At 38.7% G+C, this 21,152-nt stretch overlaps 1 protein-coding gene across 4 annotated transcripts in view; it reads right to left on the reverse strand.

Annotated features, from left to right (window-relative positions):
- BLM (BLM RecQ like helicase) overlaps positions 1 to 21,152 on the reverse strand; it is an 86,917-nt gene that overhangs the window by 53,518 nt on the left and 12,247 nt on the right. For 3 of the 4 annotated variants that reach the window (XM_061158757.1, XM_061158760.1, XM_061158761.1), the window contains exons 2-5: positions 8,780 to 8,881; positions 6,840 to 7,540; positions 4,913 to 5,075; positions 2,157 to 2,278 (exon numbers count right to left, since the gene is read on the reverse strand). In XM_061158757.1, the coding sequence (XP_061014740.1) occupies positions 2,157 to 2,278; positions 4,913 to 5,075; positions 6,840 to 7,540; positions 8,780 to 8,877 (1,084 nt within the window). In that variant the 5' untranslated portion in view covers positions 8,878 to 8,881. The remainder of the gene's footprint in view (positions 1 to 2,156; positions 2,279 to 4,912; positions 5,076 to 6,839; positions 7,541 to 8,779; positions 8,882 to 21,152) is intronic. The other variant, XM_061158758.1, reaches the window with a different exon arrangement.

The following is a 21,152-nucleotide window of genomic DNA, read 5'->3' on the forward strand; positions in this document are numbered from 1 at the left end:
GCTCGCTGGGCTCCTGTTAGACATCTGTTTTCTCTGGAAGGAGAATGGGCATTGGATTGGAAAGAGGAGGATAAACAACAGTCCAAAGGAAATGAAAACCAAGACAGGCTCAGAGATACAGTTATTGGAAAGGAGCTCAAGTGTCTTTGTCTAGACAGATTACACCTCAGTGTACAAAGGAAACCTGCAAAACAAAGTCTCACTAATACATGAAGCGACTAGTTAATAGGAGGGTTGAAGGGAGAGTGAAGACAGTCAAACATTGTTCTAATTTTCAAAAAAATTCTAAAGGGATGCCAAAAGCTACAGGCTGGTGTTCTTAAAGTTAATTCAAGGCAAAATTCTAGAACATGTTATCAAATGGCTGCTTTGTGAGCTCTAAGAAAAAGAGGAAACAATTACAGAGTTCGCAAGAGTTCATAAAGATACAACAGCCATCTCAACGTAGTTCTTTTTGAAAGGATCACTAGACTGGCAGATAACAAAAGCCCCATTTATTGAAGGCCTGCAGTGCAAGGGGCACTTTACCTTGAATCCTGACTACCAGGCAAGGCAGATACTATTCTTCTCATTTAACAGAAGAACAAAAACTGAGGTCCGAAGAAGCTGAACTACTTTGGCACAGTCACCCGGCCAGGAGTGGGAAGAGGGAGGCTTGCATACCAGGTCAGCATTGCTCTAGAGCGAATGGCCCACCTTTTTCCTCTTGCTGCCTCAGACCTTCAAATTCTGGAGTCAAATGAGTGAGTCTTTTGCATCCCCAGGGACAAGGGAGAGAAACACAGTCTGAAGGCAGATTTGTAACAAGATGAACATGAAGTGGTGAAGAATAGACTGCTGTCAGCTGAGAGGGAGGCTGCTAAGGACATTGTGTAGGACTCTGTCCTTGCTCTCGTCTTAGCCAACCATTTCATCCGTGAAACTTGATGATGCAGGAACAGTATGGTGCGGTGGCTATCAGTGCAAATTCAAGAGCCTCAAGACTGCTGGTTTCAAATCCTAGCTCTGCTGCTGTCTAACTCTATGACCATGAGTAATTATTTAGCTCTCTGGTACCTCGTACCTTGCCTTCCTTATTTGTAAAATGGGATAACAGAAACTATCTTAAAGGATCATTGTGAGGATTAAATTAATTAATATTGTAAGGCACTTAGAAGAGTGCCTACATCAGGTATTTCAGGAGGATCTTTAACAATAAATTCAGAGACGAAAATAAACAAAGATTCAGAGGAAACAGGAACCACACCAAGAGATCACTACACATGTATGTGTGCAAACACACATTCACACACCCTCTAAGTACAGTACCCACAAAATAAGAATAGAAAACATTACAGAAATACTCATAGAGTACAATGTTGGGAATTAATCTGATAAAAATGAAAAATTCCATGCAATAATTAATTTAAAAACTGAGGACATCTCTCAGAAAGCAAAAAAGGCGAGAGATAAAAAAACAGAGAAGTTAATTAACGGAGGTCTAATGGTCCAATAGCTGAAGTTCCAGGGAGAGTGAAAGAGAAAAGAGGAAACAAAAAGAAAACAAAAAGGAATAACACCAGGAAAAATTCAGACTAGAAGGAAACAAATTTCTAGTCTGAAAAAGCCTTTGGGAAACAGAAATCAGGAGTGAGAAGGAGACACAGCAGTTTTTCAAAGCCTTTAGGTGCTACTGGATTATTTATACTAGATATTTAGTAGAAAATTTAAAAATGAATTAGAAATAAATCAAGCAAACAAAAAGTATGAAACTTTAAGTGAACACCAAACCCAGAGAACTAGGAAAGGTCTAGAAATCAGTAGCTATAAAAAAGAGGTAAAAGATCTAATATTTAGCTCTAGGCACTTCACATTTATCTCACAAAGATTAAAGCTACAGGAAGGCAAAATTTTGGTTCAGTATGAGAAAAAAATTCCTTCTCTATTCTAAAACGCTACTTGTTAGAGAGTCATCTGGTGAGAAAACAAGTTTCTGAGTTTCGAAGTTATTTGAGCAAATGCTGGTGGTTGGTTATTATGGATGATTCTCTATTAGGTCAAAAGAAACTATAGATTCATCATCTTATACTATACAGTCACAGGCTAAGAATACAACCTTACTTTGTTTTCAAAAGTAAGCAGCTACAACATGTATTATGTCTAAAATACTTCTGTACCTTCACAGCTTGTGCTGGTTTCTCCATGAGGCTGCTGTGTGGCCATTTCCTTGGGTTTTGACAAGTCTTCTGATGTGTTAAGACTATCCTTTTTGTCAGAAGTGTCAAGATCCTTCAACATACTACAAATTAAAAAAACATTAAACTGATCAGAGTACAGACTAGACCAAAGGCATACTTTTCCCTCTAATATTTTCCACAACTGGTTAGACAATATGTAACAGAAAAAAGAAACATGTCTCTGTATCTCTATTATAAAACCTCTTAGGTGGTGGTTTAGTTGCTAAGTCATGTCCAGACTCTTTTGTGACTCCATGGACGGTAACCCACCAGGTTCCTCTGTCCATGCGATTTCCCAGGCAAAAATACTGGAGCAGGTGGCCGTTTCCTTCTCTAAGGGATCTTCTCGGTCCAGGGATCGAACTCTCGTCTCCTGCATTGCAGGTGAATCCTTTACCAACTGATCCACCTGGGAAGCCCTAGCTGGCCCTCAAAGTTTGCCATCTTTTGGCCCTGACATTAACACACATAAACATGGTCATTCTGGCTGGATATAAAAAATACTTTAAAAGTAACAAAATAAATTAGTATTAAATAAGTGTTAAAGAGCGGATACTATGGCAATCCAAAGAAAGCTAACGCTTATGAAGGAGAGAGAAGGTCAGTTTACTGTGATTAGGCAACGGGGCTTAGGGTTACCATAAGAACATAACTGGAGATAAACTGTAAAGGTAATCTGGGGTCTGCAGAGAGAGGATTTTGAGGGCCAGCTAAAGAGGTTTAGGAATACAAGAGATAGAAAAACATGTTTTCCTTTTTGTTATATATTTTCTAACCATTACGTCTCTGAAATAAGTTCAAAAGTCACAACCAGCATTTTAAAATGTAATAAAATATAACAGAAAATGTAAGTGCGCACTGCACATAAAGCTTTTGTGAAAATCTTCTTTTAGTTTTATAATATATACAAATATGTATACAAGGTTGCAGTAGAAAATATATAGAGAGACTTTATCTTGGAAACAACCTTCGAAAGAACCATTTTCCAACTGTTGAAGATCTAGGTAAAATATACTAAATTGTGGTATGACAACTCAATAAATTATGTAGCCATTAAGAGGAATAAAAATAATGACTATCCAGCAATATGGAAGATGTTTTAAAAATAACAGCAAAAGAAAAGCAGATTGAAAAATGATAGCAACATGCTGATTATGGCAATGTAAAAAACTCACACACACATACAGAGAAGCAATAAAGCACTGTGGACGGGGAAGAGAGAGAACAAATCAGGAGGACGGGATGCAAACACAAACTGGGCTTCTCTGGTGGCTCATATGCTGAAGAATCTGCCTGCAGTTCAGGAGACCTCGGTTTGATCCCTGGGTTGGGGAGACCCCCTGGAGGAGAGAATGGCTGCCCACTCCAGTATTCTTGCCTGGAAAATTCCATGGACAGAGTCTGGCAAGTTACAGTACATGGGGTCGCAAAGGATTGGACATGACTGAGCAACTAACACTTTCACTTTCATATACAAAATAGACAAGGTACAAGGATTTACTGTATAGCACAGAGCATTATGTTCAATATCTTGTAACAATCTATAACGGAGTATACTCAGAAAAAGAAAAATACAAACCCGAAATCGCTATGCTGTACACTGAAACTAACACAATATTGTAAATCAACTATACGGCAATTTAAAAAAATGTTTGGTTTGTTGGACTATAAGACTATCAGTCAATATCCTGTTAAAGTGGCTACAATGTTATCTGTGCAATACACACTTGAAATAACCCTACACTGTATCTTAGCCCATTTGCCATTAATTACGCCATCTCAAGACAATCCCGTTCCTCTCTAGGCTTCAACTCCTTCACCTGAGAAATAAGAATGCTGTTGAATAATGCTATGTGAACTCTTGCTGAGTTTTTCCCCCACAACTCTGTCTGCATTTTTATGGGGGAGATGAAAGAGGGGAACTTTTGGAGTTTTTCTGTTTCGTTGTCAAATAGCAATCACACTTCACCCTCTCCCACCTCTGTAAACATCTCAACCCACCTGTTAAAACAAAAACCCAGAGAAACAAGCTTATGTAGACAAACACCTCCTTCCTGTCTGCCTTCCTTCCTTCATGTGATGTACTAGAGGGATTTGTTTCTCATCAAAATACGGTTAGCAGCATAGAATATATCAGACCTCTCAACTGAGTGGATTTAGGCTGGAGTCAGTATGGCAGTAACAACGACTGTTAGTATTTTAAGCTATTAATGAACTATGTGGATTTTCTATTTTCCCATAGCACCATCAATTAATCATAATCATGTCACAAATTTATCAAAATTCAGTGAATGACAAATACCAATGGCCAATTCTATTAATATTTGGATTAAGAAAAATTTTAAAAAGAAGAAGAAAGGACACTTTACTTAGTAAAAGTCACTTCGCAAAGAAGGTATTAGTTTTGGGTCATTTCAGGTCTAGGAAATCAGTATCTTTGGGACTACATCCCACATATCAAGCTCAACTACATAAAACCATTTGGAGGTGCCATGTAATTAATGATAATGGGCCTATATAGTTTTAGAATACCAACAATTAAATAAAATGTATATAAACAGGAATTTCTTGATGTGTTCATTTGAATACAAAACAAACTGCAGTAGCATGAAATTAGTTTTGAGGTGACATTACACAACTAAAATCATTTCAGCTATCTCAGAAACAATGTTTATTAATTAATAAAACTATTTTACCTGGAGCATTTTAAAGAGGACGAAGAGGTAGAAGTCATTCCTTCTTCTGGAGAAGGTGGGACAAAATCTATGTCATAATCATCTTCGTCAAGCTCAACACATGAAGATTTCTCAACTGAATGTAATTCTGTTTCTTCCGAGTTTTTCTTCTTTTCCCAATTACCTAAAGTAAAAGAGTTGATGGTTATCCGCTTTAAACATAGCAGTGTACATGCCGCCCCAAACTCCCCAACCAGCAAGATCCGACTGTCCAGCACAGGGGGCCCTGCTCAATGGGATGCGGCAGCTGGACGGGGGGGAGCTGGTGGGGGCGGGTGCTCGTATGTGTATCGCTGAGGCCCTGCACTGTTCGTCTAAAACCATCACAACACTGTTAACTGGCTATACCCCAATACAAAATAAAAAGTTTAAAAAATTAGGTAAAATAGTTGATAAGTGTAGGTTATTTTAATATTAACGAGCCAGAAAGAACAGGGTGTGAGCATTTAAAAGTGAGTGCTTTGGATAAGATAAAAGTGCTAGTAGCACTTTGTACTATATGAGTTCTCTCCTTTCACACATTAATGTTGGCTTGTTTCTTCATGGAAGGTGACTGAATCAACTGGATTAAGTCCAACAAAAGCTGGATTGAGGCTGATGATTTGCTTAAGGATTTTCATGATTGCCTCCAGTTAAATTATGAAACTCATATTTAGTATCAGTCCTTTCATTTCTCTATTTTTCATTCACATTTAAATAAGGGTAAAGTACAGTAAGTAAGCCTGAGGGTTACACAAGTACCATTGTTGATACAGATAAACTATGTCTACCTTATCCCAAAGGCATCGTAGTTATTTAAGTCTCCCAGAATAATTGTCTCTCTCTCAACTATGTGGGAAAACAGTGCCAAATCGTTGCTCTCTAGTTTACCTTTGGCCAAATTTTCTCTTCATAAATAGTAACACATTTGATTAGACTATAGTTTTTCTTATAATCAGTCACTTTTCAGTCCCCTCTTACCCTGCAGTAACCTTGATGGGATTCAGGTGTTTAAAAATATTAGTCTCATATTTACAATTATTTCATAAAGTGGGTACCTCCACATATGGCTGATCTCAGCTATTAAGTTCTAGACATCTAATAACTATGAGACCTAAACAGAAAGCTATTTGAATTTAATTTGCAATACTTGAATAGCATGATTATATTGTATTATTCATCAATATTAGGTAGTGCAAATCATAAAAGAATTATAACACAAAGGCTTAGTTTTACATCCCAATTCTACTACCAACTAGTCAGCACACCATCAAGAAGGCATTTGAACGTCTATGGAACCTTCTCTTCTTTTTATGTAAGTTTAGTTGATTTACAATATTGGGTTAGTTTCAGGTGTACAGCCAAGGGATTCAGTTTTCTGCAGATTTTATTTCATCACAGGACATTATCAGATAATGGGTATAACCCCCGGTGCTATACAGTAAATCCCTATTGCTTATCTATTTTATGTATAGCAGTTTGTAACTATTAATTCCATATTCCTAATTTGTCCCCCATGTCCCTCTCCCCTTCGGTAACCATGTTTGTTTTCTATGTCCCTGCTTCCATTTTGTATATTTATTTTTATTATTTTTTAGATTCCACATGTGATATCACAGTAATTTTCTTTCTCTCTCTGACTTACTCCATTAAGCAGTATATTCTCTACATATTTCTTCATATTTAAAATCACAGAGCTATCCTTGCTAATATAAAAACTGTATTAGCAGAATAAAATCTTCCATTTCCTTAGAATGCTCTGCCTCAAGAACATGGCCAACAGATGGTTCAATAAGCACCTCTATATATCCTAAGGACAAAAGCTAAATCATATTTGCTACTCTTCCCAATGTCTAGCTTTGAATAAACTAATACAATTAACCTACTGAAATGAAATAATAATTTTTACCTCTTTCCGCTCCCAAATGAGTTTTTAACGAGTGATTTTCCTGAGTATCTTCATTTATCAGCTCTTCGGAATTGGGGTCATCATCAATGCAAATCACATCACTACTTAACCACTCTGAGTCACCCTTCTGTTTCTCAGCCGAACGTCCCTGCTTGCTCTCAGAGGAGGAGGGAGCCAAACCAGTCTTCCCTGCATTTGTTTGATTAAGCTGTGCTTTTACTAAGTTCCTCTTAGACTTTTTTGATTTCTGAGCAGTGCTTACTCTTACAAAGCGGTTTTTGCACGGTGTCACAAATGCTTTAGAATTTCCAGAAGTATCGAAGTCATCTATATCATCCCAATCACTGAAGGGAATAAGAGAATCTGATGAGGAACTAAATTCTAATTTCTTGAAAGTAGCATTGCAGGATTGCTTTATAACCGGTGTGTTCTGGGCTGTATATGAAACTTCCTGAGGAACCTGTGACAAACTTGGCAATAGTGGTTTTGAACCAACTCTCTTAGTTTGTGGTCCGGATGGAGCACTTTTAAAGTCATTGATCCCCGTCTGCTGACGGGTGGTGTGGGGTAAAGGTTCACTGAAGGAAAAGGCCTCAGTGATATTAACATCTTTATCACTCAACACAGGTGTTTTTGCCACTGACACACTTGTTACAGAGACATCATTGGCTGAAGGCACTTTCTTTTTAAAAGTGAAACCTCTGAAAAAGAATCGAAAAACCGAATTAGATGGATTAATTTTAACAAACCCAGAAGGTATACAAAACTCTGATTTTTTTTTTTTTTTTTTTTTACTAATTTATATAATGACTTAACCTTCATTGTATCCCAAATGAGCAAAGAATCTATATGCCTCTCTGACTTTAAAATATGTGAGGTAACTTACATTATGCTTTGTATGCTCTGAGCCTTCCAATTCAGGAGCTCATTACTCAGCTTTGAGACTATCCAGGCCATTCCCATTACTTTGTCTCTCAGGCTCATAGTCCTTAATTAACAACCTCTCCAGAGGTGGGGAAAGCAGAAGCAAAGAAGAGAAGAGACACAAATGTGACTACTTGTTGTGACTCTGATAAAAGTTTTATGGGGAAAAGAATTAAAAACTTTCAGCTACGTTGAAATCTGAAAGACAAGTGAAAGGGGCAAGGGCCCTGGACATCTGCTGGATTTACTGACACGAAGGTCAATGGTAACTTTAAAGTCAGGTACAAAGAATGTGCCTAGAACCTGCTAAGGGCACAATGAGGGCTATACATCATTAGGTATTGTTAGAAGGACTTTGGAATACAGCTTGAAGGAAAGAACAGAACTGAAGAGCTATAGTTTTCTTATTACATGGCTTTTGAAAAGGACATAAAATTATATTAAGATATTAAAAATACCGATTTGGGTCTTCCCTGCTGGCTTAGTGGTAAAGAATCCACCTACTAATGCAGGAGACATAGGTTCGATCCCTGGTCTGGGATGATCCCACATGCCAGGGAGGAACTAAGCCTGTCTGTCACAACTACTGGTTCTGTACTCTAGAGCCCAGGAACCACAACAAGAGAAGTCACCACAATGAGAAGCCCGTGCACTGCAACTAGAGAGCAGCCCCCGAGCATTGTAACTAGAGAAAAGCCCACACAGCAATGAAGACCCAGCACTGCCAAAAATAAAAATTAAAAAATAAAAAACACCAATTTGCTCATATTTACAAGATTCGTTGTTCATTCAATAAATATTTATTGAGCAAATATCATGTGCTAGAAACTGTGCAAAGGTGCTGAAAAATTCATTACCTGGCGTTGCTAAAACATGCTTTATTATTATTTTGTAAAGTGGGAAAACCATTGACCCTCTCAGCTTCATTTTCTCATCTCTGCGATGAAAGAGTTGTAAGAGATGCTTCTTTTCACTTGAGTGTTGGTGCCTGTATGAAAGCAAACTAAAGTACTTACGAAGATTTCGGTTTTGAAAGACTCGATTTATCGTTAAGCTTTCTCGCCGAATGACGTTCCAGTTGTTCCTGTAGATTATTTTGAGGAACAGCAGCCATGATCCTAAAAAATGAGGGAGAAAAATACCAGTGGAATTACATGCTTTGCATTAATCACAATATTTACCGTTCCAACTGTGCCCAGAGTAATGAGACTTTTTTTGGTCAAAAAACTGTTTTGACATTTAAAACAGGTGACATTTGAAATACATAATCTTTAACTAACTGAAGGCTCACTTAAATAGCAAAATGACCTGGTTTCCCCCCAATGCTAAAAGAAGCACAAAAGATATTATTAGGGAAGGGCTTATTAGGAAAAGGCTTGCAGAAAAAGGGGACCTGGCCTAGGTCTGAAGAATAGAGGGAAGGCAAATGGGGAAACAAGTGTGAGAAAATGATCTTAGCACACTGAAAATCCAAAGAACAAAGGAATAACTGAGTTCTCTGCCCGAGGGGAAATTGGGAAAAGAAGGACGAGCACTGTCAATGAGAGCAATGGTTTACCAGCAAGATGCTGTGCTTTGGAATCATCTAGTCTCAACCTGAAAGAATACTTTTACCAAGCATAAAAACTGTGACACCGCTGAGCTAATTCCTGGGATAATATGTAGCTTAGGGGCTTCCCAGGTGGTGCTAGCGGTAAAGAACGCACCTGTCAATGCAGGAAATTTAGATGCAGGTTCAATCCCTAGGTTGGGAAGATCTACGGGAGGAGGAAATGGCAACCTGCCTCAGTATTCTTGTCTGGGAAATCCCATGGACAGAGGAACCTGGCAGGCTACAGTCCACAGGGTCACAAAGAATTGGACATTGAACAGAGCACCACCCCCATAAGCATTAACCATCAATGGGTAGCTTAAGCCATCTTAAAAGACTCCCTGCTCCCAATGTAGGGGGCCTGGGTTCACATACGAAAGACAGGATAAATGTTGGATTTTTTTCCCCTTTATTAGTTTTCAAAATAATGAGTTAATTCTCTGGTAACCTCTATCGGTCAATTTTTTTCTCAGTATCATTATAAATTCATGGATTAAACATTAGGTATGTTTCAATTCAATATAATTATCACCCTTATTGATTCTCAAACTGTTTCAAAACTGGCCAGGGGGAACCTTTCCAGTTTGACTCTCTAGTCCTTTTTGCTTCTTTAGTTTTGATTTTTTGGGGGCTTTAGAGGATGGGCTAGGAAATACCTCCACATGTTACGCCCCACGGGCGAGATGTCCATTCTAATTTCCCTGGGATTTTTGTTTTCTTGGAGCCGCTGAGCTTGCTGGCAGTAGCCTCTTCAGATCCACTTATGAGAGGCTCCTCCTTGGAGGACAATTTCCTCTTTTTCTTGGGGACCCTCTTGTTTCCTGACTCTTGGGGTCACTAACTGGTTCCTTTTTTGGGGAAAGATTTCTTTCTCTTGGGAAGCCTTCCAGTGCCACCTCTTTTCAAGATCACTACTGACCAGCTCCTCTCTGGAAAAATATTTTTCTAGGGTTTAAAAAAAGAGAGACGGGTCTTCCATTCCACTCTTCAGAGGAGTCTCCTGTTAGCGTTAGTCGCTAAGTCGTGTCTGATTCTTTGTGATCCCATGGACTGTAGCCTGCCAGCTCCTCTGTCCATGGAATTCTCCAGGCAAGAATACTGGAGTGGGTAGCCATTCCCTTCTCCAGGGGATCTTCCCAACCCAGGGATCAAACCCGGGTCTCCTGCACTGCAAGCAGATTCTGGGGCTTTTGCTTTTTCCTCTTTTTGGGTCTTTCACTTGTCTCCTCATACCCCTCTGGGGCACGACTATTTTCTGAAGATGCCAGGGCAATCGCAGCCAGCCTTTTCTTTTCCTTCTTCAAGCGTTTCTTCTGTTTCTCTAGCTTCCTAGTAATCTCAGTAGCCGCTTCCTCTGCCTGAACCATTGCCTCCACCATGACACCCAGATTCTTTAGTGGAATCTCTCTAAACTCACAGAAGGACAGACGCTCCTCAACTTGTTTTTGAAGTTTCTCCCCAAATACTCCAGTCGGTACCTCAGAGAAGCAATCAATTTGTGAGGCAATACTGCATTTGTTTGCCAGGTTATCAGAAGATGCGGCCTTTGCTCTTGGCAGCTGCTTGGCCAATGAAGGTAGAGTGGAAAATGCATCCATATTTTGGGGTGTTACCCCTTGTCTTCAAGGTTCTGGAAATTTGGTCCCTTTGCTGGGCCCAGGGGATCACTCAGACACCAGGACTGTCTCTTCCGTCCTTTTGACATAAACTTAGACTATCAGGCATCTCTCCAAAGAGCCATGATGTGTGTGTGTGTGTGTGTGTGTGTGTGTGTGCGCCATGCTGCACAACATACGGGATCTTCGTTCCCTTTGCTGGGCCCAGGGGATCACTCAGACACCAGGACTGTCTCTTCCGTCCTTTTGACATAAATTTAGACTATCAGGCATCTCTCCAAAGAGCCATGATGTGTGTGTGTGTGTGTGTGTGTGTGTGTGTGTGTGTGCGCCATGCTGCACAACATACAGGATCTTCGTTCCCCAACCAGGGACTGAATCCTCGCCCTCCTCAGTGGAAGCAGAGAGTCTTAACCACTGGACCACCAGGGAATTCCCCACCCTGATTTTTTTCTTAGTGGTGAAGGTACATACTTTTTTATTTTTAAAAGATTTTTTAAAAATGTGAACCATTTAAAAAGTCTTTATTGAATTTATTACAATATTGCTTCTGCATTTTATGTTTTGAGTTTTTGGCTGTAAGGCACGTGAGATCTTAAGGTCCTTGACCAGGGATTGAACCTACGCTCCCTACATTGGAAGGTGAAGTCTTAAGCACTAGGCAACCAAGGAAGTCCCAGTGGAGAATATTTTATGACCGTCATTCCCCCCATATCCAAAGGCACCTCCCCATTTTACATCCAGTTTAAAAGCACTGGCCTTTTGCAGAAGTATGTTTTCTCCAAGGCCCGGTCCAATATGGAAGTTTTTCACAGAATAAAAAGACTGAAGTCACACCACCAACCTCCACCAATGACCCGGAAGCAGAGGCACACAGTCCTTCAGCCTTAAGACAAAGCAGGACAAAAGGGTCCACGGCATCATTACATAACCTTTCCTCACATTCCTTCTCAGGTTTTACTGTTCCTGTCTCATCCTTCTGCAAATTTTTCATACGTTTTTTATTTTTTGATCAAAACTAGCCACAGGAGTCTATAATAAAGATTTCTAACATTACTCCACGGCATGATTGGATATGTATATTTAACCATCTCAATAGTACACATGTTTGACTAAATGTTTTGTAACTGCAGTGATACACTGTGGACTCACAGTTAGCACGTAGTCAGTAGTAGTGTTAGTTACTCGGTTGTGTCTGACTCTTTGCGACCCCATGGACTGCAGCCCTGTCAGGCTTCTCTGTCCATGGGATTCTCCAGGCAAGAATACTGGAGTGGGTTGCCATTTCCTTCTCCAGGGGATCTTCCCAACCCAGTGATCGAACCCAGGTCTCCTGCATTGCAGGCAGATTCTTTACCATCTCAACCTTAATGTGTCCTTCCCTACTTTCAAGCTACACTGCTCTTTGGTTATTCCTCACAGGGTGGCATCCTCTCATCAGTTATATTCTGAAGCATGGCAGCAAGGACATAATTTTCCTACTCCACAGCCTTCAGCAGTAATGCTTTTAAGAACAGGTACAGAACATTTCTAGCACATTAGTATGCTTTCCCATGCTCTTTCCCAGTTAATACACCCTATATATAACCACTATCTGACTTTATCACCATAGATAAGTTTTGCCTGCTCTTAAATTTCTTGATTCATATATATGGATTCATACAGTATGTATTATCAATGTATATTTGAAATGGTGTCTGTTAAATCATTTCTATTAGGTACACTAAAACATAAAATTAGAAGTACTTAAAATCAAGACCCAACACAATATCTTATATTTTACAATAAAGGTGAATCCATTAAAAATAGGGGCAAAAATGAGACTGTTTTCTTATTTTCACTCTCATGCTGAACATTCTGGCCAATGCAAAAATATGCAAAAAGAGGAACATACTAGAAAGGATGAGAATATCATTACATGTAGACAATCTGATTAAATATTAACTCAATCCAAAGAAAATCAGTCATTAACAATAGACAATTAAAACTTCAGCAAAATGGGTAAATAAAAGATAAATACAAATCTACAAAAGTCAAATGTATTCTCATGTAATAGTAATAACTAACTAGAAAATATAATTTTTAAAAAGTGTTCAATTAACAATAGCATGAAAAATTAAGCTACCAATTAACCTAACAAAAGACATAAATCTTCATGATATAAAGAAAATGACCAAATATTACTGGGAAGAATAAAGAAAGATTTGGATCAAGAAATATATTTCATATTCTTAAAAGAAAGGTTTAAATATAGCAAAGATATTTCTTCCTATATTAGTGAGTTTAATAAAATTCCAATTAAAATACCACAAGAATATTTCACAAAACTCAACAAAAACACTTCATTTGACAAAAGCATGAGGCAAGAATACAAAATAACAATGGGATGGGAACAAGAATTAGAAATATTATAATCATATTAAGTGTAACTAATTTAAACAGCATGGTACTCAACTTTGAAAAAAAAAACTAAAATATAATGTTTAGTGTGTAATGAGAGAAACATAACAAAAGAAGGAAAGTAACCAATATTTAACAAATGTTATTGACATAATGAGCACACAATATATTCTAGATCAGGAGTTGAAAAAACTATGACTTACAGGCCAAAGCTGGCCTGCAGCCTGTGTTTCTTAAATAAAGTTTTACTGAAACACAATGCCTGTTTATTCACATACTGCATGGTTGGGAACTTACTACAGAGAATGTCTAGCCTACAAAGCCTAAAACATTTACTATTTGGCCCCTTACAGAAAAGGCTTATTGACAATTGATCCTACTAGATTAGTGCTGGATAAAATAAGAAATTATTAAATACGGGGTGGGGGGAATAGACTGGAAGTTCGGGATTGACATGGACACACAACTTTATTTAAAACCAATAACCAACAAGGGTCTACTGTATAGCACAGGGAACTCTGCTCAGTACTCTGTAATAACCTAAAAGGGAAAAGAATCTGAAAAAGGATACATGTGTATGTATGCATAACTGAATCACTTTGCTGTACAGATGAAACTAACATAACATTGTTATTCAACTATGCTCCAATATAAAATATAATTTTTTATAAAGTTAAAAAAAAAAAGAAATGATTAAATATAGTAAATTTCTGACAAGATAAAATGATCAAGTCAAAAGTGAGAATCCAGAGAGGTAAGGAGAATACTGACAGCTGTTTTTGTCCTGAGGACAGCTGTCTAATTCTGAGAATTTGAATATCAGTTTTGCTAGCCTTGGAGGGAAAAGATGGACAGAATCAAAATCAGGGCAAAACCATGGGGGGAACTGTTTCCCCATAATATCGTCACCCCAAAGCACTCTATCATTTGGGCAAAGGTAAACTAAAATTAAACCCCACCTCTATCCCTAGGTATCTACAAATAAAGTTGCCAATTGGTGAGGTGCTGAGTGGGAGAGACCCTGAAACCACAAGCCTAAGAAAATCTTTTCAACCCAATTTTTATCAATCACATATTTAAAAAGAAAATTCAAGTCATGAATTTAGACTAAAGCAATCCTACCCCCAAAGCACCTGGCAGAAACAAATGCAAAAATGTCTCTGGAGGACAAGCCCTTTATCTTATGCCTTAAATAGTTACCACAGGACAATGTGTAGCGAACAGAAATAGTCAAGCATAAAATGGAAACAAGGCGCCAGGAATGAGAATTAGTTGTAACAGAAATAAACAGTATCAGACACAGCAGCATAAAGCTATTAAACTTATGTTTACAAAAATAAAAGACAAGCTTGAAAATATCTGCAGGAAACACAACTGTTAGATTGACCTTGTCAACAGAACTTTTAGGAATGAAAGATACAATAACCAAACTTCAGAATTCAACAGATAGACTTCGCAGAACAGGAGACTGCTCAGTTGCTCAGTAGTGTCCGACTGTGCAACCCCATGGACTACAGTATACAGGCTCCTCTGGCCTCCACTATCTCCTAGAGTTTGCTTAAATTCACGGCCACTGAGCTGGTGATTGCTATCTAACCGTCTCCTCCTCTGCCACACCCTAGAGCTTTCTATCCTTCCCGGCATCAGGGTCTTCTGCAGTGAGTCAGCTTTTAGCATCAGGTGGCCAAAGTATTGGAGCTTCAGCATCAGTCTTTCCAATGAATATTCAGGGTTGATCTCCTTTAGGATTGACTAGTTTGATCTCCTTGCAGTCCAAGGGACTCTCAAGAATCTTCTCCAACACCACAATTCAGAAGTATAGATTCTTCAGTGATCAGCCTTCTTCATGGTACAGCTCTCACATCTGTACATGACTATTGGAAAAACCACAGCTTTGACTATACACTAGGTTTGTCATAGCTTTCCTTCCAAAGAGCAAGCAGCTTAATTTTGTGGCTGCAATCACCGTCCACAATGATTTTGGAGCCCAAGAAAATAAAATCTGTCACTGCTTCCACTTTTCCCCCTTCCATTTGTCATGAACTGATGGGACCGGATGCCATGATCTTAGTTTTTTGAATGTTGAGTTTCAAGCCAGCTTTTTCACTCTCCTCTTCACCCTCATTAAGAGGCTCTTTAGTTCCTCTTTGCTTTCTGTTAGAGTGGTATCATCTACACATCTAAAGTTACTGATATTTCTCCCAGCAATCTTGATTCCAGCTTGAGTCATCCAGCCCAGCACTTCACATGATGCACTCCGTATATAAGTTAAATAAGTAGCATGACAATATACAGCCTTGATGTACTCCTTTCCCAATTTTGAACCAGTACACTGTTTCAGTAGATGACACAGAGCTGAAGAGGAAATTAGTAACCTGGGGGGAAAATCAGAAGAAAGTGTCCAGGATCTGTCTCCACAGATTTCTCACCCTCCTATATGGTCCAAGCCTTCTGAGCAAAGGACATGTTAAGTAGCAAATGGCCTTGGTGGCTGTATTCCTCTGGAGCAATTTGGGGTCACACACTCCCCAGAGACATCTCATAGTAGCAAAGATAATGCCCTTTCTTTTCTCTCCCTGGAGACGTTTCCCTACATTCAGGACAATAAAACTCAAGGTCCCTTCCTCTCTCAGCCAGGGGAGACTTCCCTACATCTCACGGTAAAAAGTAATTTCTCTGGAAGATATGCCAGAAAACCTCAAGTGCTCATAGTCTCTGAATTTTGGGGTTCCTTTCCTGGGATGCACTCAACTGTATGCACAGGTATCATGTAGCTCTTATCACATCACCTTGTGGGAATTAGGGTGTAGGGAATGAATGCAAGGTATTGCTATAAGAAATCATCTGTATCCCTCACCCAGGTGTCCTGAGTCATCAGTACATGTGTAAGCATCTCTGTATGTGTCTGGCTAACTTGTGAGCTGAAAAATGGGGTAAAATTTAAGATCCTTTATAGTTTCTGACTTAATAGATGCATACACAGAATGATAAAGAAAACAGATGGAAAATATGAGAAGTTAAAAGGCATGGAAGATAGAGTAAGAAAGTCTAACATAAATTTAGCTCCAGAAAGAGGAGAAACTGGGGCAGAATATTTGAAAACATAACAGCTGGAACATTTCCAGGATGAAAGACACAAATCTTCAGATTCAAGAAAGGAAACATATTCTGAGCAAGACATAAAAAGAAATCCATACCAAAATACATCAACTGCAGAATTTGTGGGGTGTTTTTTTCCTCCTTTCCTTTTTTGGCTATACCAAGCAGCTTGTGGGATCTTAGTTCTGCAATCAGGGAATGAACCTGGGCCCTGGTATTGAAAGTGTAGAGTCCCAACCACTGGACTGTCAGGGACTTCCCCTAATCATGCAGTACTTGGATAGACTTTTGGGTAGATTTCCCTTCAGTAAAATTGGAAATCCTAAGACACTGGAATAGAACACAACATTATAAATCATCTATACTTCCACTAAAAAAAAAAAAAAAAAAAAAAAGACAATAACAATGGATTAGTATCTTTCAATCTGCTGAAAGTAAGCTAGGACTCTTTTCCCAGCAAAAATATCCTTCAAAAATTGAGATTGAATTGTAAATTACATCACAATAAGGCTGTTATTTTAAACTGGCTATAATGAAAGAAAGAAATGGAACCCACTCCATTTGGCAACCCACTCCAGTACTCTTGCCCGGAAAATCCCATGGACAGAGGAGCACAACTGAGCAACTTCACTTTCACTTTTCATAATGAAAGAAACAGAGTATTGGTGAGGATGTGAAGTGAAACCCTGATCCACTGTCGTGGGAATGTAAAATGGTGCAGCTACTTTAGAAAACAGTCTGGCAGTTCCTCAAAAAGTTAAACACCGAGTTACCACATGATCCAGCAACTCCACTGCTAGATATACACTCAAAAAAAGCTGAAAACAGGTATTCAAACAAATACTTGTATCTGAATGCTTATTGGGGCATTATTTATAATAGCCCCAAACTACCCAAACTAGAAACAACCCAAATGTCCATCAACTGATGAATGAATGGATAAAGGAAACGTGGGTAACCATATAATGGAATATTACTTGGGCGTACAAAGGAATGTAGTACTGATAAATGCTACAATAATGATGAACCTTGAAATACTATGCTAAGAGAAAGAAGACAGTCATAAGGAACAACATATAGTATGATCCCATTTACAAGACATGTTGAAAATAAGCAAACCTATAGAGTAATTAGTGATTGCCTGGGGCAGGAGTGCTGGTTAGATCGTGGTTTGATGGCTAGGGGTGTGGTGTTTTTCTTTGGGCTGACAAAGCTGTTCTAAGATTCAGTGTGACAACTGCTGCACAGGTGAATATACTAAAAGCCTCTGAATTCTATACTTAAAATGGGTGAATTTTATGGTATGTGAGTTATATCTAACAAAGTTATTTAAAAAGTCAAGCCAGGGAACTTCCCTGGTGGTCCTGTGGTTAAAACTTCGCCTTCCAATGTAGGGGGATCTGAGATCCCATGTGCCTTGTGGTCAAAAAACTAGAACACAGACAACAGAAACAATATTGTAACAAATTCAATAAAGACTTTTTTAAAAAATGGTCCACATTAAAAAAAAAAACTAAAAAATAATCAAGGCAAAATCAAGATATTTTCAGATAATCAAAAACCAAGAGTTCACCACCAGCAGACTCTCACTAGATGGAATTCCGAAGGATGTACTTTCATGTAGCAGAGAAGTGAGCCTGGATGGATAACAGCTAAACTGAAGGACAAAGAAAGTGGCGAACATTCAGTTAAATGTACGCAAACCTTGACTGTACAAAATAATAACAATGTCCAGTGGGGTTAAAAAAATAGTTAAAACACCCAACAATAGATGACCCATAAATGAGGGAGGCAAAGACAGTGAACGTGTTCCAAGGCCCTTGTATTGTCTGTGAGGAGTGTAAGGTGTTGATAAGCTTAAAACTTTGAGAGCATAAATATGCATTTGCACTTTCTAGGGTAACTACCAAAGAACAAAAGCAGAGTATGTAACTTAAAATTTAGAAGGGAAAAATGATTAAAAACAAAGAAACAAACAAAAAACTTCACCTGTAAGAAAAAAAAAAGGTAATAGACTTAAATCCAAAAATTTATTATTTATAATAAATGTAAACAGACTGCCTTGATTAAAAGATTACAATCTGAATTCTTTAAACGGTATCTAATATTTGCAGATTATTAGTCACATGTAAAAAATTAGGTGTAAAGGTTGAAAGTAAGAAGATGGAAAAAATATACAAAAACTGACCAAAAAAAGCTGATGGCTATATTCATATCAAACAAAATAGATTTTAAGACGTAAAGCTTCAGTAGAGACAAAGAATATAATGATAAAGAATTCAATTCACCAGGAAGATTCACTACTTTAAATTGGTATGGCGCATAAAATAACTGCAAAAATACATGTAGCAAAACTGATAGAATGACAAGAAGAAACAGAAAAAAGCCTGTAATTATAGTAGATTTAAAATTAGCTCTTTATAAATGACAGAACAAGTAAGTAAACAATCAGTAACAATCCAGAAATTTGAATAACACAAACTTGACAACTACACCATGTACACTTTTCAAGAACAGACATTTATAAAAACCAACCCTGTACTGGGTCACAAGACAAGTCTCAACAAATTTCAAAGGACTGACATAATAATGACATGCTTCCAACCAGTTGTAATTAAGCCAGAAATCAGCAATAAAAAGATAATTGGAAAAAAAACCTGTTTTCATATCCATTGATGATTCATACCTGAAGAAATAATATGATTATATAATGAAGGTTTTTCTAATCCCAGTCATTCTTTAGCAGTTGGCATTACCATTTAGTAGTTGGCATGCTACTATCAAGAATTTTCCTGTCTCCCCTATTTGTTTTCTATCAGTAAAGACTCTTCATTTATTCAGTGGGTTGTAATCTACACTGTCATTATTTATGTTGACACTCAAATTGTTTCACATATGGACTATATATATTATAGATTCTGGACTGGGGGAAAGGGAGCAGGAGTGAGGCATGACACAGGGGCATGCGGAGACTTTTGGGAGAGATGGGTATGTTCACTAACCCGATTGTGGTGATGATATCTTATATATAAAGCTGATCAAATCATAACTCAAATATGTGCAGTTTATTATAGGTCAACAAAACAGCTTCAAAACAGGCAAACTCAAGGAGCATCTAGAAGACTGAGAAGTGTTTTGGAAATTTTACTTCACTCTAGCTGTTTGATAACAACTAGAGACAGATTACTTGGGGCTTCCCTGGTGGCTCAGTGGTAAAAGAATCTGTCTGCGATGCAGGAGACAAGGGTTCGATCCCTGGTTCGGGAAGACCTCCTGGAGGAGGAAATGGCAGTATTGTCTTGGGAAATCCCATGGACAGAAAGGCCTGGCGGCCTGCGGTCCATGGGGTTGCAAAGAGTCGGACACAGCTGAGCGTGAGCACGAGAGGCAGATGACTAGATCAGTAACTGTAGTACGAAGTGCCGAACAAGGTTTATTTGAAGTTTCCCTTCATTGGTCTGAAACAATTTATTAGCATTGTGGTTACCTAGACTCTGGAAGTTTAGTAGAATTTTCCCTATGAAACCATTTGGACCTACTGCTTTTTGTTTTCAATGAAATGGTTCTTACAAAACTTTGTTTATCCTATGGAAATTGAGCTATTTAACTTGTAATCTTTATGAGGATCCATTTTGTCAAATTGTATTTCTTTACCCATTTCAGATGGTGACTACAGCTATGAAATTAAAAGACGCTTACTGCTTGGGAAAAAAGTTATGACCAACCTAGACAGCATATTAAAAAGCGGAGACATTACTTTGCCACAAAGGTTCATCTAGTCAAAGCAATGGTTTTCCCAGTAGTCATGTATGGATGTGAGAGCTGGACTATAAAGAAAGCTGAGTGCTGAAGAATTGATGCTTTTGAACCGTGGTGTTGGAGAAGATTCTTGAGAGTCCCTTGGACTGCAAGGAGATGCAACCAGTCCATCCTAAAGTAGATCAGTCCTGGGTGTTCATCGGAAGGACTGATGTTGAAGTTGAAACTCCAATACTTTGGCCACCTGATGTGAAGAGCTGACTCATCTGAAAAGACCCTGATGCTGGGAAATATTGAAGGTGGGAGAAGAAGGGGACGACAGAGGATGAGATGGTTGGATGACACCACCAACTCGATGGACATGAGTTTGAGTAAACTCCGGGAGTTGGTGATGGACAGGGAGACCTGGCATGCTGCAGTCCATGGGGTTGCAAAGAGTCGGACACAATACAACTGAACTGAACTGAACCCATTTCATATAAATATTCAAATATGTTTAGAGGTATGCAAATTAATCTCATAATTTAAAAAATTTCTATCAGTGGGTTTTTCCCCATTTGTCACTTTGTATTTGCAACTTCCCCCTATTTTCTTTAATTTTTTAATCTTTATTTTGGCTGCCCTGGGTCTTTGTTGCAGCAGATGGGCTTTCTCCAGTTGGGGTGAACAGAGGCTATCTTGGTTGCAGTGCGTGGGCCTCTCACTGGTGGCTTCTCTTGCTGTGGAGCGTGGGCTCTAGGCCTGTAGTAGTGGCTCCAGTGCTTGGGCTCAGTAGTTGTGGCGCACTGCTTAGTCGCTCTGTGGCATGTAGGATCTTCCCAGACTAGGATCAAACCTGTGTCTCCTGCATTGGCAGGCAGATTCTTAACCACTGGACCACGAGGGAAGCCCAATCCCCCCCCCGCCTATATTCTTAAGTTAGGC

This window comes from Dama dama, chromosome 13 (genome assembly GCF_033118175.1).
Source record: "Dama dama isolate Ldn47 chromosome 13, ASM3311817v1, whole genome shotgun sequence".
In the NCBI taxonomy this organism is placed as follows: Eukaryota; Metazoa; Chordata; class Mammalia; order Artiodactyla; family Cervidae; genus Dama; species Dama dama.